Genomic DNA, 17024 nt, shown 5'->3' on the forward strand with positions numbered 1-17024 from the left:
GGGTTACGGCCCTCCATCTGCCTCCATGTATAATTCCAACCATATATGTACAAGAACAACATGAAAAATTTGTGTACATACCGGTAATGTTAGAGGTTTCGTCTGTAGGCTCCCTGCATGCCCAGACGATTGAGTAGCTCTCATAGTCTGTGTCCAGGACCCAGTAGGGTGCTTCCACTACCAACACAATCAAACAAAACTTTGTGAACCCGAAACACATATACTGTTTTACGGATAACACTAATTTCTAAAACTAATTTCTTTGGTGTCTATAGAAAGTGTGGGCTCCTTTTTTACCGTCTATTTGCGCTACCTGTTTGTCTTACAGGGCTAGTTAAAGGTCATGTAGCCCAAGAATGCAATAATTGTTGTACTAAAAGAAACAATACAGTCACATTTTTAAATGAAATGTCTTACACAAAAAAAGTACTGCGTCCTGTTAATTACCTCATTTACGTGAAGTTGTCTAGCTGCAGCAGACTAACTGCCCTACTGCTTAAGCAAATAATAATCCTTGCATCAACTTCTCCATACTCACCTGGTATACCTGGGAAGTGCACTGTGAGTTTGGCCTCTCCAGCGTTAGGGTCATCAAACTCGGCCCAGCCGATGATGTCGTTGAAGGCCCCTGCAGACGTGTTGTACATCCTGTTGTGTACGGTCACGTTGTTGTCGCCAGCCAGTGAGTACTCCGCCGTGACACACTGGGCGCCTGCCTCGAAGGGAGCCAGCCCGAACCTGGCGATCTCGTACCACACGCCCAGGTACTGCACACAGACAGGAGACACGATGGTCAGCAGTTGGTCAACAGTCACAACTTCAGGGCTGAAATGGAGTTTACTATGTTGAGTGTTACCTCAGCGGCGTTAAACTGGGAGACTGCAGCCTTGTCGCATGTGCTGACTCTGACAGTGCACTGTTGTGGATCCTGTGGGGTGTCTGTGTAGCGGCTCCGAGGCAGACCCAGGGCCTCCAGCTTGTCATTCACATGCTGCTCCTGCTCTGGTGTCAGCTCGGCATTCCGTGACAGGATCCATGAGGTCTCTGAAAAAGCACCAAATGGCTCTGTTAGCACAAGTCCTAATGCTGATTTCTATTAGCTAATTCAGAATTCTCAACAATCACCATTATTTACTCTTTCTGGAGGAATGTCTTACAACTGATGAGATTATGGAATGATCAGGGTACAGAACAATACGATTAGACGACTTTGTCACTATGTAACTTTAAGTATGTGTGGTGCTTGTATTGTTCTTTCGCACACCTGTAATGATGGTACGCAACTGGGTCCTTTGGTTACCTATACTGTATTTTCTCAATGTATATTTACTACCCCAATAATTCCGTTCGCCGCCTTTCTCTGCATGTAATAGTTACCCCTCAGGAAAGAGTCTCAACAACTATCCATCGTACCACTATACACTCTGCAAACTCTGGAGCATAGGTCAAAACATTCCTACTTTGATTCCAGTACAGTGACTAAAATGTAACAGTTCTGCTAAATATTTGTGGTTGCGTTTTTCTTATAATTCTTTACATAGTATAATCATTGGGCTTTTCTGTTATTACATCTCTAGGACATTTTATGGGTCGATATGCCTGATGTCCAGTTATTGTTATTACCTCCTGTCTGAAAATATGCAGACAACTGCAGATGTGTATAGCATTTTCCGTTTTTCACAATATAAGTAATCATCTTGGTATCTGTTACAAAAGCAATGATTTTTTAACCTTAACCATTATTTCTAAACCACTTCACAGTTGGAACCAGACATAGTACTTTATAGTCGCGTGCATAAATACAAAGAGCTTGTCATTAAGAAAATTGGCCATTGTTTGAAACGAACCATGTAGCACAGAGCGCGAATCTCAGTGATACGAATATCAGTCACCCTTCACCTCCGAAGTCAACCTGCTTACCAATATCTTTATCCAAATGCTCGCTGCTAGATTTTGACACTTCATCAAAAATGAATACACCAACTGGTACAGAAGACACTACAATAACACTCCCCAGAAAACTAAATAGAGCGCCCGGTGGTGAAACCAAGACCTGATGCCACACTAGTGAAAGACTTTTCTCTTTCTTAAAAGCCCTAGCAGCTGTTTTTATTGTTGTCCCCCACACTAATTACGAACTATCTATCGAAGGCTTCCAACATACTTCCACTCCTCACCCGCACAAATCCTCCAGGGAAATCTAATCCTTCCACCACATTTAACTATGGCTAGCGACTTGGGGTGGACATGGTACATAAGATTAGATACATAGTTCTGTTGGTCCATTGTACCTACTGGAAGGAAGAAATCACCCAGGGAATGAACTCTGTCGTGAACTCTACCGAGAACTGTTGCAGCGTGTTTGCTTCAGGAGTTCCACCAAGTACACGCAGACACCCATCTGTCCAAGAGTATAAAACGTGAGTCCTTTGAAACGTCCACCTGTTGCATCCCAGTGGATGTCTAGTTGCTGTATGGGCATGGAAATTCCAGCCTTCGTCGCCAATGAACTACGGTCAGCTTGGCTGCATGAAACAAGTACCAGCTCCAGACGGCCGTAGGCAACAGTGTGCGCTGAACGGTCGTTGAGGAGACACCATTAGTAGCCTTTTGGTTAATTGGAGCCGTCAGTCGCTCAATAATTTCACTTCCTTCACACGAACCCTTCTCTGCAGCGATCACACACACATGTATTGTATGGCCTGTGCAGCACCACAATTTTCTCGGTGCCGGTTTTTGGATTTTCCATGCATGGTATATATAAATATGGCAGCATGTGAATGGTTCACGAACCTCGGCGTTTCGGAAATGGTTCCACCCTTCGTTCCAAAAGCTAAAGATCATGCCCTTTTGAAGATCAGTTTAATCGCACTATTCCTGCTTTACAACAATAACTTCACTATTTTCCGTGTCCGTCAACCAGTTTGATGTAGCGTACACTGCTAGCGCTGCCATCTTCTCTATCTGAATCATTACTGCACGTTGACTTCGAACATTCCTTCTTTGATTACAGTACAGTGACTAAAATGTAACAGTTCTGCTAAATATCTGTTGTTGCGTTTTCCTTATAATTCTTTACGTAGTATAATCATTGGCTTTTGCTGTTATTACATCTATAGGTCACATTAGTGTACTGGACCACATAACTTATTTTTGTCAGACAATGCTCCTGTTTAATAACCATTGACCATATACAGTTCCATGTCACCATTCTACATACAGTTTTATCACAAGTATCGCTCACATTTCGTCTCATTTTTCTACTCTACACCACTTATATGCCCCAGCCACCAGTCCTCAGCAATTAGTTATAATATGCCTGCGACACTGCTTTCCATGCAATCTATCAAACTACCCAGCTTCTCAGTTACATATTCAAATTCACTTCATCTCCTGTGCAAACCACTGATACCCCAAAATCAATCCATATAAACTCCAGGCGGTAATAGTAAGACATATTACCCGTCAGTTCCGCTCTTGTACTTGCAGCTTACCGTCGACGAATGTGTATTTACATAACTCATTAAAAGACAGTGGATTTGTCCCTTGACCACAAAATAACAAGGACTTAAGTATCTCGTCTCCTACCTTCCAAACTTCACAGAAGCTCTCCTGCTAACCTTTCAGAACTAGCACTCCTGGAAGAAAGGATATTGCGAAGACTTGGCTTAGCCACAGCCTGGGGGATGTTTCCAGAATGAGGTTTTCACTCTGCAGTGGATAGTGCACTGATATGAAACTTCCTGGCAGATGAAAACTGTGTGCCACGCCGAGTCTCGAACTCGGGGCATGAGTCGTGCTTGGGTAGCTCCTATGGTAGAGCACATGCCCGCGAGTTCGAGTCTCCGTCCGGCAACAAGTTTTAATCTGCCAGGAAGTTTCAAATCAGCGCTCACTCCGCTGCAGAGTGAAAATCTCATTCTGGAAACATCCCTCAGGCTGTGGCTAAGCCATTTCTCCGCAACATCCATTCTTCAAGGAGTGCTGGCTCTGCAAGGTTCGCTGGTGAGCTTCTGTGAAGCTGGAAAGTAGGAGACGAGATACTGGCAGAAGTAAAGCTGCGAGGGCGGTACGTGGGTCCTACTTAGGTAGCTCAGATGGTAGAGAACTTGCCCACGAGAGGCAAAGGTCCCGAGTTTGAGTCTTGGTCCGGCAACAAGTTTTAATCTGCCAGGAAGTTTCATATCAGATCACACTCCGCTGCAGAGTGAAAATCTCATTACAAGGACTTACAAATTATTCATAGTAGATGAAAAATTTCGAAAATAAAACGTGGGCTTAGGACTACATCCTTTACCATCCTTCACACCAACTCAACCGTAACGTGACCCACACTCGCCATTTCTAGCACTGCCGGATGTCCACACTCCAGAAGTTCCCACTCGGTACTATTTTAGAATCTTCATACAATTTCATTCTGCCTTTCCTCTCTCGCTACACCACAATATGCACGTCCTATGCCAGCTAAAAAAATGCGCCGTTTAGTTAAAATCCTTAGGCATATCTGCAAATCATGTATACCCCATAATCACAATGATGTAATTCCCTTTAACCCAACGATCCTCTGCCACGGTATGTCCCACATTTGCTCATCTTCCACACTATAGGTACCTATCTGATCCCACGAAACGTGCAACAGGCACCATGAACCGAAAATATATCCTGCTCCATACCTATCGTATCAGCTAGGGCCTAAGCGTCCGCCACTTCTCCTTAGATCAAAGCTGCAGTGTCTCTCTCAGTGTCGTGAACTACCCTCAATGTATCCTGATCCAGCTTCTACTTATACTCACACTTCGACTTATTATATTACACTGCCAACACATTCAAGCATAACGACAACAGAAATAACAAGGCATTATCAACAGCGCTACTCGTACAGATGTCATCTGTATTTTCATAGACATCATTAGACAAATGATTTGTATGGCACTTTAATCTCTTAATAGCACAAATCTGTGTGTCTGTTAATATCCTTTTGTAACATTTGGTTGAAAGTGTAAATATGGCTGTTGTCAGTTTACAATCCCCAGGAAGCGAGGGAACTGAATGAACAACAAAGAAAATAATCTGCGTTCAATTTCCAACAATCTACTGAATGCTTTACCGAGAACACCATTGTTTCAATAGTGAGTGGGATTAGTATCATGCTGTATCAGCTGATCAATTCAGTGGTTATTTGGCACAGTAGTGGTTTCTGCACACGCAATGTAAGGTGATAGAGACCGGTGACTAACACCACTCAGCGCTCGGTAAGCAAATGACGTCTACGTAGTCAATAACTCCACCACTCAGATGCCTAAAATGTTATTGTTCCTGATGCAATATACCAATGATGAACTGAAACATGACTACTCAGCGTACGTTACTCGAATTAATTGCTCCATTTCTATGCAGTATCAGAATGTTAAACTGATTTCAGAATAATTCGCAGCATTTGTTACAGTAATTCCTGGATATCTATAATGAACAATAGGTGAACAAATAACGGAACTCATGGACTTCGAATGTGGTCAAGCGATTGGGTGTCACTTACGACATACGTCTTTACGCAACATTTCCACACTCCTAAACACCCCTAGGTCCACTGTTACCGATGTGATAGTGAAGTGGAAACGTGAAGGGACACGTACAGCACAAAAGGATACAGGCCGACCTCGTCTGTTGACTGACAGAGACCGCCGACAGTTGAAGAGGGTCGTAGTGTGTAATAGGCAGACATCTACCCAGACCATCACACAGGAATTCCAAACTGCATCATGATCCACTGCAAGTACTATGACAATTAGGCGGGAGGTGAGAAAACATGGATTTCATGGTCAAGCGGCAGCTCATAAGCCACACATTACGCCAGTAAATACCAAATGTCGCCTCGTTTGGTGTAAGGAGCGTAAACACTGGACGATTGAACAGTGGAAAAACTTTGTGTGAAGTGACGAATCACGGTACACAATGTGGAAATCCCGTGGCAGGATGTGGCTATGGCGAATGCCTGGTGAATGTCATCTGTCAGCGTGTGTAGTGCCAATAGTAAAATTCAGAGCCGGTGGTGTTATGCTGTGGTCGTGTTTATCATGAGGGGGCTTGCACCCCTTGTCTTTTTGTGCGTGGCACTATCACAGCACAGGCCCACACTGATGTTTTAAGCACCTTCTTGCTTCCCACTGTTGGAGAGAAATTTGGGGATGGTAACTGCATCCTGCAACCCGATCGATCACTTGTTAATAATGACCGGCCAGTGACGGACTGGTTACACGACAATAACACCCCTGTAATGGATTAACATGCTCAGTCCTGACCTGAATTCTATAGAAAACCTTTGGGATGTTTTGAAACGCCAACTTCATGCCAGACCTCACCGACCGACATCGATACCTCCCGTCAGTGCAGCACCCCGTGAAGAATGGGTTGCAATTCCCAAAGAAAGCTTCCAGCACCTGACCGAACGTATGGCTGCGAGAGTTGAAGCCGTCATCAAGGCTAAGGGTGGGCCAACACCATATTGAATTCCAGCATTACCGATGGTAGCGCCACGAACTTGTAAGTCGTTTTCAGCCAGGGGTCCGGATTCTTTCGATCACACAGTGTATATACTTCTTACAAAATCAAAAATGGTTACATTTTATTGCAGTGGTCCAAATTATAAGTCAGACGAAACAGTTTGAGGAATATCACCTTTTTGAATGAAAGGCGGACGAGGAATTTTGTACGTTGGTGCTGACACAATGGCAGAAACGTGTGGAGTGACAGACACAAAGCAACGAAGACACGAGCCTCATGGGCTCACTTAATTAAAACCCACCAATCTTTTTCAATATTTGGTGATTGTAACCATTCTTCATTTTGGTAATTGCGTCTTATGTTGGAGTAATGGACCATTGATTATGTAAAGATCCTTGTTAGAAATTAGTACTGTGCCCAACTGTGCCAGGTTCTTTTAAGTTCCTCTGTACTGCCAGTAACAATTTATTTATTTTTTACCGTTATTGAAACATGCCAGATTCCAGTCAGGCTTCCTTCACGGGTATTTCATTGCCATTGTGTAGAATAAAACAGAACTTCAGCATTTGAAATCTGATTCATTTATCCTAATGTTTAAACTATATTAGGTGTAATTACTTCAGTGCCCCTATGAGTGAACGTACAACAGATTCATGTATGTACAGCATACAGCAATTGACACTAAATCCGAAATAAAATTAAAGCTGTATGAGTGCTGCCGAGATCAGCACGTACAACAGAACTCTCACCCACTACAAATATCTCATCAAATGTTGCCAACAACAGGCACACAACCGCTCACAAGCGATAATGATTTATGAATTCACACACACAGTGACAGCAATATTTCATGATATAAACTCATCAATCATCAGTGCGCAGTTCATCTCTGTCACAGGCAGGAGTCTTTGTTGTGACCTGAGTTGGTAGCTAGCTACATATTACATTTCACACACCCCTAAGTACCCAAAAAATCCTGAAAAAATTGGTTCAAATGGCTCTAAGCATTATGGAACTTAACATCTGAGATCGTCAGTCCCCTAGACTTAGAACTACTTAAACCTAACTAACCTAAGGACTTCAAACACAAACATCGCCAAGGCAGGATTCGAAACTGCGACAGTAGCAACAGCGCGGTTCCGGACTAAAGCGCCTAGATCCATTCCGTCACACCGGCCGGCAAAAAAATAATCCTAAAATTTAATCGTTTATTTCTACTAATATATTCTATATGACCAATAACAAAAATATCCATTCTTCTGTTCCTTGGCTGGTGTTGCAACGTTTATGGTGAGCAGTGTACATACCAGTAATGTTAGATGTTTCACTTGCAGGCTCCCTGCACGCCCAGACGATTGAGTAGCTCTCGTAGTCTGTGTCCAGAACCCAGTAGGGTGCTGCCACTGTCAACACAAACAAACAAAATTTTGTGAACACCGAAACACATCTGCAGTTTTACTGCTACTACTAATTTTTAAAATTAATTTCTTTGGTGTCTATAGAAAGTGTGGGCTTCTTGTTTACTGTCTATTGGAGCTACATGTTTGTCTTATATGGCTAGCTGAAGGTCATGTAGTCCAAGAGTGGAATCAATATTACATTCCTAAGGTCAATACCGAACATGGCTATTGTTGCACTAAAAGTTTCAACACAGTCACATTCTAAAATGAAATGTCTTTCGCAAAAGAGGTAATGCGTCCAGTTAATTACTTCATATACTCGATAATGTCTAGCTGCAGCAGGCTAACTGCCATGCTAGTGAAGCGAATATTAACCAATGCATGAAATTCTCCATACTGACCTGGTACGTCTGGGAAGTGCACTGTAAGTTTGGCCTCTCCGGAGTTGGGGTCATCAAACTCGGCCCAGCCGATGATGTCGTTGAAGGCCCCTGCAGACGTGTTGTACATCCTGTTGTGTACGGTCACGTTGTTGTCGCCAGCCAGTGAGTACTCCGCCGTGACACACTGGGCGCCTGCCTCGAAGGGAGCCAGCCCGAACCTGGCGATCTCGTACCACACGCCCAGGTACTGCACACAGACAGGAGACACGAAGGTCAGCAGTTGGTCAACAGTCACAACTTCATGGCTGAAATGGAGTTTACTATGTTGAGTGTTACCTCAGCGGCGTTAAACTGGGAGACTGCAGCCTTGTCGCATGTGCTGACTCTGACAGTGCACTGTTGTGGATCCTGTGGGGTGTCTGTGTAGCGGCTCCGAGGCAGACCCAGGGCCTCCAGCTTGTCATTCACCTGCTGCTCCTGCTCTGCTGTCAGCTCAGAATTCCGTGACAGGATCCATGACGTCTCTGCGAAGATACGATATCTCTTCGTCAATGCGAATCACTACTGCTGGTTTCTATTTTAGCCCTCTCGTACATTGCCAAATCATGTATGTTTATTTACACCAGCACGTCATCTCACTGAAAACTAAAATTCTGCTTGCATAGATAACTAGTGCAGCAGCTGCAGGCTTTGGGTCTTAGCTGAAATACGGCCTTTATGTTTCCTCCCTTCAGAGTGCAGTTTAACAAATAAGAACACATCTATAAAATACATGTAAGATATGATCTGATTATTCATATCATTCCATGTGTCTCGTCAAAGAATAAATAGGGACCAATCACAGGACAAGTGTATGATTCTTAACAATAAGTTTCACATTCACTGTTTTCTGTTTGGGTGGCTTATATGTAAGTTTCTAATACATGGGAGCCACTAAAACAAATTATACTGAACAGATCTCGAGGCTTCAGTGATCCTTTGTTACGAAAAAATTTATAGTCTCACGCTATCACACTAATTTAAAATGAAATTAACAAGAATTACAATTATTTCCTTTTCTTTACAATGTTTTCACCATCCTAGCTCCTATACGTGGCAAATGGGCTCTTAGCAGCAGAGATATTTTGGTCTTCGCTTTAATAGCATCTATTACACACAAATCGGCACAAACTAAAACAAAAGATGAAACATTTAAGCGATATAAGAGAGTGACTCGGTAATAAATAATAATTGTGGGTTACTTTTACCGTTTCTAAGTAATACCTAGCCTAGAAATAGTGATTCATGAAATTTATATCTTCCCAATTTCAGTGATTACATTCAGATACACTGAAAGTGAAGTTACGTGCATTGGGAATGGATGGGATTAGGTGATGGAAGAGTACAAACTTTCTACGGTTTTTGTGTAATGTGTGTGTAAAACTCAGAGGGGGGGAATTTCTGACATATTGACGAAGGTTGCCAGGAGTGATGAGGGGAAAGGGCAGGCAGTCAGAGTAGTCAACATAAGTAGAAATGAATTGTTTGTAAGTTACAGTCCGACAGTAGAAACAGTAAATCAAGGAAACTCTGTAGCAATGTTTTTTATAATATTCCTTATGTGGCTTTAAGACAGTAACGACACTGTAACGATGGTGCTAAACAATTGCGATTATTTTTTGCTTTTAATTCCTTATACAGTGCTATCCACAGTCTATATTAGTTTTCTGCGTCGATGTATCTCACGTCCAGTTATTGCTCACTCCTATAAGAAAATGTGCTACTTACTTGCAGTTTTGATATGATGTGTAATAAATTTCGTACTTGTAACCAAAGCAACGCCTTTTTAATCTGAATTGTTATTCAGAACCCATTACAAAGTCGGAACAGAAAGTAATATCTCATGCCCAGTTACTGCAAACTCCTGTAAGAAAATATGTAAACAACTTGTAATTTGGAAATAAAATGTAATCATTTTGGTACTTGTGTCGAGAGTAATGACTTTTTTTTCACCTAACTCGTTATACAGAATCCAAAATAAAGTCGGAACAGAGAGTAGCGATTTATACTCGAGAGGATTCAGAGTAGGACAGTGTGAGTTAGAAATTAGGCCATAGTTTGAAATGAAACAGACGCCAATGAGCGCACATCTCAATGGTACAGACCTTCAATCGCTCTTTGTACCTACGTGCCAATACAATTATCCCAGTACTTGCTCCTGACTTTTGCTACCTACTCGAAAATGAACTGCCCAATTAAACACGCCAATTATAGAGAGACGACACTACAAAAAAACTGTTTATAAAATTCAAATACATGCATGGGCATTGCACCATGACCTTTCCGAACCCTAGTGAAACTTTCGTCTTCTTCCTGAAAACCCTAGCAACACAGCACTTTCTCATCTAACGCACTAGCTTCTATGCCTGTTCACGTGAGACATACGAAATAATCTAGCCCCTAAAAACCACTCAGTGAAACCTAATCTGCCAATAGATTTAATTTCGGCTAGGCCCTTGAATTCAGCCCAGCTCAACACATCCACAAACATTTACAACAGTTCATACCCACTGCAAATAAACAGAACAGTTTCTGTCCGAGACTTGTGGTACCAACTGCCTCCAGCGATCTACCAAGGCCTCATTGCTTCCATGCCTTGACACGTCGCCGCCGTTATCCGTGCAAAGGTGGACATACCGGCTGTTAAGTAGGAGGTCACAATGTGCTGACTGCTCAGTGTATATGCCCCAGCCACCTGGCCCGACCCACCAGCCCTAATATATCGGTGACACTGCTTTCCACGGACTCCTACTACCCACCAAGCTCCTCCATTACATATTCGGATATACTGCAATTTCTTCGACTAATGTTATAACCTATGATACCTATTAACTTATCATTACTAAAAACTCACAACCTTACCATCCACAAACATTCTATCATTTCACCTAACACACTAAAAAAACATTGGACTAACCCTCAATCACAGAATAAGCAGGCGCATTCATCTCCTAAATATTCAAAGAAAGTCCTCAGCAGAGTAAACTTACTTGAAATAAAAGTCGATTTCACATGTGAATACATCCTTCCACCATCCTTCATATACACTTATTACTATACTGTGTATTACCAGAAATGGAGTTTCTTTATTTGCTACCTTGGCTAGTGTTGCAATATTATCGGCTGCAGCGTACATACCGGTAATGTTGGAAGTTTCATCTGTAGGTTCCCTGCACGCCCAGACAATTGAGTAGCTCTTGTAGTCTGTGTCCAAGACCCAGTACGGAGCTGCCACTGTCAACACAAAGGAACAGAACTGAGTGAGCTTCTAGAGATATATATGCAGCTTAGCTGCTACTTGTAGTTTTAAAAGTTATTTCTTTGGTATGTACGAAAACAGTTGGCTTCTTATTGACAGTCTGTCACAGTTATTTCTGACTGAAAAGTGCCATGGTGATCTTTCTAATGGTAGAAAATTGCCGATTGTTCTAACGTGCAGAACTCCAGGAAGAGACTGCCAAGGAGCAGCGATCGAAAGAAAAATATTGAATAACCAACGAAAGTGCAACGTTCTACGTATCGGGACGGGAAATTTCAGAATTTAAAATGTGCTAGAATAGCCGGGAAATCGGAAAATGAAAATGATAAGGATCAGTCTAAATATAGTGGGGGTCAGTTAGGTGACATGGAAGGCAGACAAGAGTTTATTGTCACACGAGTACGGGGTAATATCAACAGCAACAGAAAATTGTATAATGAGATATGATTCGTAATGAATGGGAGGGTAAGATAGAGACCGAGCCACCGTGATAAGTGCAGCGCTTTAGTTGTTCTGATAAAAATCGATAGGAGAGTAACACCGACAACAGTAGTTCAGGTTTACATGGAAACAACGCAAGGAAAAAAAAGAGAAAGTATATTATGATGTTGAATGAGTAACTCATTACGTAAAGGGGGATGAAATGTCGTTGTCATGGGGGACCGGAATGCAGTTAAGGAGAGGGTTACAGGAGAATATGAGATTGGTAGGAGGAATGACAAGGAGAAACACTCAATGAATTTCAGCTAGTAATACTGAAAACTATGTTCAAGAATCACAAGAGGAGGAGGTATACTAGGAGAAGGCCGGGAGATACTCGAAGAGTCCAGTTAGAGTACATCTTCTTCAGGCAAAGAACCTGAAACCAGATATTGCATTATAAGGCTTTCCCAGCAGCATATACAGAATCAGATCATAATTAAGTAATGTCCAAGAGTAGGCTGAAGTTTAAGAGACTGGTCAGGAACATCAATGCACAAAGAATTGAGACACGGAGGCACTAAGGAGTGAAGAGATAAACTTGAAGTCATGGAGGCTATAGATGCTCTGATAATGGATGTGTTAGTAGACAGTTCAGCTGAAGTGCAATAAATCTTTAAAAAAGGCGATCACAGAAGTTGGAGAGAAAAACATACGTACAAGGAAGGTAACGGCGAAGAGCCTATGAGTAACAGGATAAAAACCTCAGTTGATCCACTGTTCAGGGAAATTCTGGAAAACAGAGATAAAAGTCACTTACGAAAAAATAGAGAGGAAGTGTAGGGAAGTTAAGGTGAAAATTGCTGCATCACAAATATGAAGAAATTGAAAAGGATATGATTTTAAAAAGGATTGACTTAGCATACAGAAAAGTAAAAACAACCTTCAGCAGAATTCCAAGCAAGGGTGGTAATTTAAGAGTCCAATGGCAATTCCTCTGTTAAACGCAAAGAAGACAGCAGATAGCTGGAAACACCACAAGGAACGCCTCTATCAGAAGAGGACTTCCCTGATGTCGCGATGGAATAACGAACAGGTGTCGGCACCTAACAGATAGGGAAGTCAGCATTAGGAAAAAAGAGACATGAGACGAGAGGTACACCAACAGACTTTCGGAAGAAGCATCAACCCTACAATTCCCAAGATCACAAGTGCCGACAAGTCTGCGAGTTCTCACACAGTCAGCTTAACAGCTCATGCATACAGGTTGGTGACAAGAGTAATACATAGAAGAATGGGAAAGAATATTAAGGATGTGTCAGATGGCGCTCAGTTTGACTGCGGAAAACGTAAAGACACCAGAGAGGAAGTTCTGACGTTGCGGTTGAAAATGCAGCCAATTGAAAAGAAGAATCAAGATACATTCATAAATTTGTCGACCTGGAAAAAGCGTCCGACAATGTAAAATGGTGTAAGATGTTCGAAATTCTAAGGGAAATACGTGTAAGCGTTTGGAAAAGACGGGTAATATACAATACATACGGGAACCAAGGCGCAACAGTTTGACCACGAGACGAAGAAAGTGCTCGGATTAAAAAGGGAATACGACATGGATGTAGTCCTTTCCTCTACTCTTCAATCACTATATCAAAGAAGGAACCACGGGAAACGAAAGAAAGTTTCAATAGTGGGATTAAAATTAAAGGTGAAAGGATATCTGTGCTTTGATTCGCTGATGACATTGCTATGCTGAGTGAAAGTGAAGCATATTTCATGCATCTGCTGAATAGAAAGGACAGTTAGAGAGTGCAAAATGTGGACTGAGAGTAAAGTGGGGAAAGCCGAAAGTAATGGGAAGTAGTAAAAAGAGAACACACTTAACACTGAAACCGGGGATCAGGAAGTAGACGAAGGTAAGGAATTCGGCAACCTAGGTAACTAAATAAGCTATAATGGACGGATCAAGGAGGACATGAAAAGTAGACTAGCAGTTGCAAAACGGGTATTCCTGGTCACGAGAAGTCTACTCGTATCAAACATTGCTCAAAATTTGAAGAAGAAATTGCTGAGAGTGGACGTATAGAGCAGAGGATTGTTTGGTAGTGAAAGGTTGACTGGGGGGAAACCTAAACAGGCAAGAATCGAAGAATCTGAGATATCGTACTATGGATAACTGTTGAAGATCACGTGCCCTGAAAAGGTAAGAAATGAAGAGGTACTATGTGGACTAGGCACAGAAAGGAATCAGGCTGTATGGACAAGATCGTAGGATATCTACGAGGGGCGTTCAGAAAGTAAGCTCCGATCGGTCGCGAAATGGAAACGACTATGAAAATCCGATAAAGCTTTGCACAGATGTGTTGGGTAGTGTCTCTAGTATAACCCCAGTTAGCATCACGTCGCTCTTCTCATTTCTGAGCTCGCAGTGAGTGCGTAAAGATGTCTAGAAAATAGTGTCTGCCGCCAAGTACGAGGGCCTGGTGAGAAATTTCGCCTGAAGCTATGCAGCTAACATTACATAACTGTCGTGCTGTTTCTTCTTCAAGACAATTCTCAGCCGCATTCTGCAGGGGCAATGAAGATGCTCCTGCATCGTTTTCAAATGGAAATGTGAGATTACCCACAATACAGTCCGCATTGTCTCCCCTGGGTTTCATCTCTGGTCACATGAACCGCTGTCTTTGAAGACAACATTTTGACACAGACAACGAGGTGTAGGCCAGCGTGGAGAATTGGCGGAAAGCACTGGCGGCTGCCTTCTATGATGAGGCTATTGAAAAGTTGGTACAACGCTATGACAAAAGTCTAAGTCAGAACGGCGACTACGGAGAGAAGTAGCTGAAAGGTGTAGCTAATTGTTACAAGTAAAACATTTCTGTTGTTCACTGTGGTTTCAATTTGGCAATCAATCGGAGCTTACTTTCTGAACAGGCCTCGTATTTAGCAATCAGAGAATAACTTGCGTATCACTAGAGGGAGGTGTAGAGGGTAGGAACTGTAGAGGGAAGCTGAGACTGGAATATATATAGCAGATAACTGAGGGTATAGAGTGCAATTGCTACTCTGAGATGAAGAGATTGGCACAGGAGAGGAATTCTTGGTGGACCCCATAATCCAATCAGAAGACTGATCACATACATTGCACGCACAAGGTCAAATAGTCTAAGCCAACAATCAGTATTAACATTTTTAAGGTCACCACTAAACATATCTCTTACAGCTCTGAAAGAAGCTACATAATCACGTTTTAAAATAAAATCCCGTCCCTAGAAGGAGTATTGCATCGTGTTTACTACTTCATTTACTTGATGTAGTCTAGTTCCAGCAGACTAACTGACATAATAGACAAGAAAATAAAAATTCTTGTATGAACTTCTCCTTACTGACCTGGTACGTCTGGGAAGTGCACCGTGAGTTTAGCCTCTCCAGAGTTGGGGTCATCAAACTCGGCCCAGCCGATGATGTCGTTGAAGGCCCCTGCAGACGTGTTGTACATCCTGTTGTGTACGGTCACGTTGTTGTCGCCAGCCAGTGAGTACTCCGCCGTGACACACTGGGCGCCTGCCTCGAAGGGAGCCAGCCCGAACCTGGCGATCTCGTACCACACGCCCAGGTACTGCACACAGACAGGAGACACGATGGTCAGCAGTTGGTCAACAGTCACAACTTCATGGCTGAAATGGAGTTTACTATGTTGAGTGTTACCTCAGCGGCGTTAAACTGGGAGACTGCAGCCTTGTCGCATGTGCTGACTCTGACAGTGCACTGTTGTGGATCCTGTGGGGTGTCTGTGTAGCGGCTCCGAGGCAGACCCAGGGCCTCCAGCTTGTCATTCACCTGCTGCTCCTGCTCTGCTGTCAGCTCAGAATTCCGTGACAGGATCCATGACGTCTCTGCGAAGATACGATATCTCTTCGTCAATGCGAATCACTACTGCTGGTTTCTATTTTAGCCCTCTCGTACATTGCCAAATCATGTATGTCTATTTACACCAGCACGTCATCTCACTGAAAACTAAAATTCTGCTTGCATAGATAACTAGTGCAGCAGCTACAGGCTTTGGGTCTTAGCCGAAATACGGCCTTTTTGTTTCCTCCCTTCAGAGTGCAGTTTAACAAATAAGAACACATCTATAAAATACATGTAAGATATAATCTGATTGTTCATATCATTCCATGTGTCTCGTCAAAGAATAAATAGGGACCAATCACAGGACAAGTGTATGATTCTTAACAACAAGTTTCACATTCACTGTTTTCTGTTTGGGTGGCTTATATGTAAGTTTCTAATACATGGGAGCAACTAAAACAAATTATACTGAACAGATCTCGAGGCTACAGTGATCCTTTGTTTCGAAAAAAATTACAGTCTGACGCTATCACACTAATTTAAAATGAAATTAACAAGAATTACAATTATTTCCTTTTCTTTACAATGTTTTCACCCTCCTAGCTCCTATACGTGGCAAGTGGGCTCTTAGCAGCAGAGATATTTCGGTCTTCGCTTTAATAGCATCTATTACACATAAATCGGCACAAACTAAAACAAAAGATGAAACATTTAAGCGATATAAGCGAGTGACTCGATGATAAATAATAATTGTGGGTTACGTTTACCGTTTCTAAGTAATACCTAGCCTAGAAATAGTGATTCATGAAATTTATATCTTCCCAATTTCAGTGATTACATTCAGATACACTGAAAGTGAAGTTACGTGCATTGGGAATGGATGGGATTAGATGATGGAATAGTACAAACTTTCTACGGTTTTTGTGTAATGTGTGTGTAAAACTTGGAGGGGAGAGAATTTGTGATATATTGAAGAAGGTTGCCAGGAGTGATGAGGGGAAAGGGCAGGCAGTCAGAGTAGTCAACATAAGTAGAAATGAATTGTTTGTAAGTTACAGTCCGACAGTAGAAACAGTAAATCAGGGAAACTCTGTAGCAATGTTTTTATAATATTCCTTATGTGGCTTTAAGACAGTAACGAAACTGCAACGATGGTGCTAAACAATTGTGATT

The 17024-nt window shown here is 42.3% G+C and overlaps 1 protein-coding gene across 1 annotated transcript in view; it reads right to left on the reverse strand.

Moving 5' to 3' along the window:
* The window catches only part of LOC126260887 (uncharacterized), a 116515-nt gene that overhangs the window by 37311 nt on the left and 62180 nt on the right, over positions 1 to 17024 (reverse strand). Inside the window, exons 8-16 of the mRNA XM_049958332.1 lie at positions 15708 to 15895; positions 15390 to 15618; positions 11462 to 11557; positions 8621 to 8808; positions 8303 to 8531; positions 7809 to 7904; positions 857 to 1044; positions 539 to 767; positions 82 to 177 (exon numbers count right to left, since the gene is read on the reverse strand). Of these exons, the coding sequence (XP_049814289.1) occupies positions 82 to 177; positions 539 to 767; positions 857 to 1044; positions 7809 to 7904; positions 8303 to 8531; positions 8621 to 8808; positions 11462 to 11557; positions 15390 to 15618; positions 15708 to 15895 (1539 nt within the window). The remainder of the gene's footprint in view (positions 1 to 81; positions 178 to 538; positions 768 to 856; positions 1045 to 7808; positions 7905 to 8302; positions 8532 to 8620; positions 8809 to 11461; positions 11558 to 15389; positions 15619 to 15707; positions 15896 to 17024) is intronic.

Source organism: Schistocerca nitens, chromosome 1 (assembly GCF_023898315.1).
Source record: "Schistocerca nitens isolate TAMUIC-IGC-003100 chromosome 1, iqSchNite1.1, whole genome shotgun sequence".
Lineage (NCBI taxonomy): Eukaryota > Metazoa > Arthropoda > Insecta > Orthoptera > Acrididae > Schistocerca > Schistocerca nitens.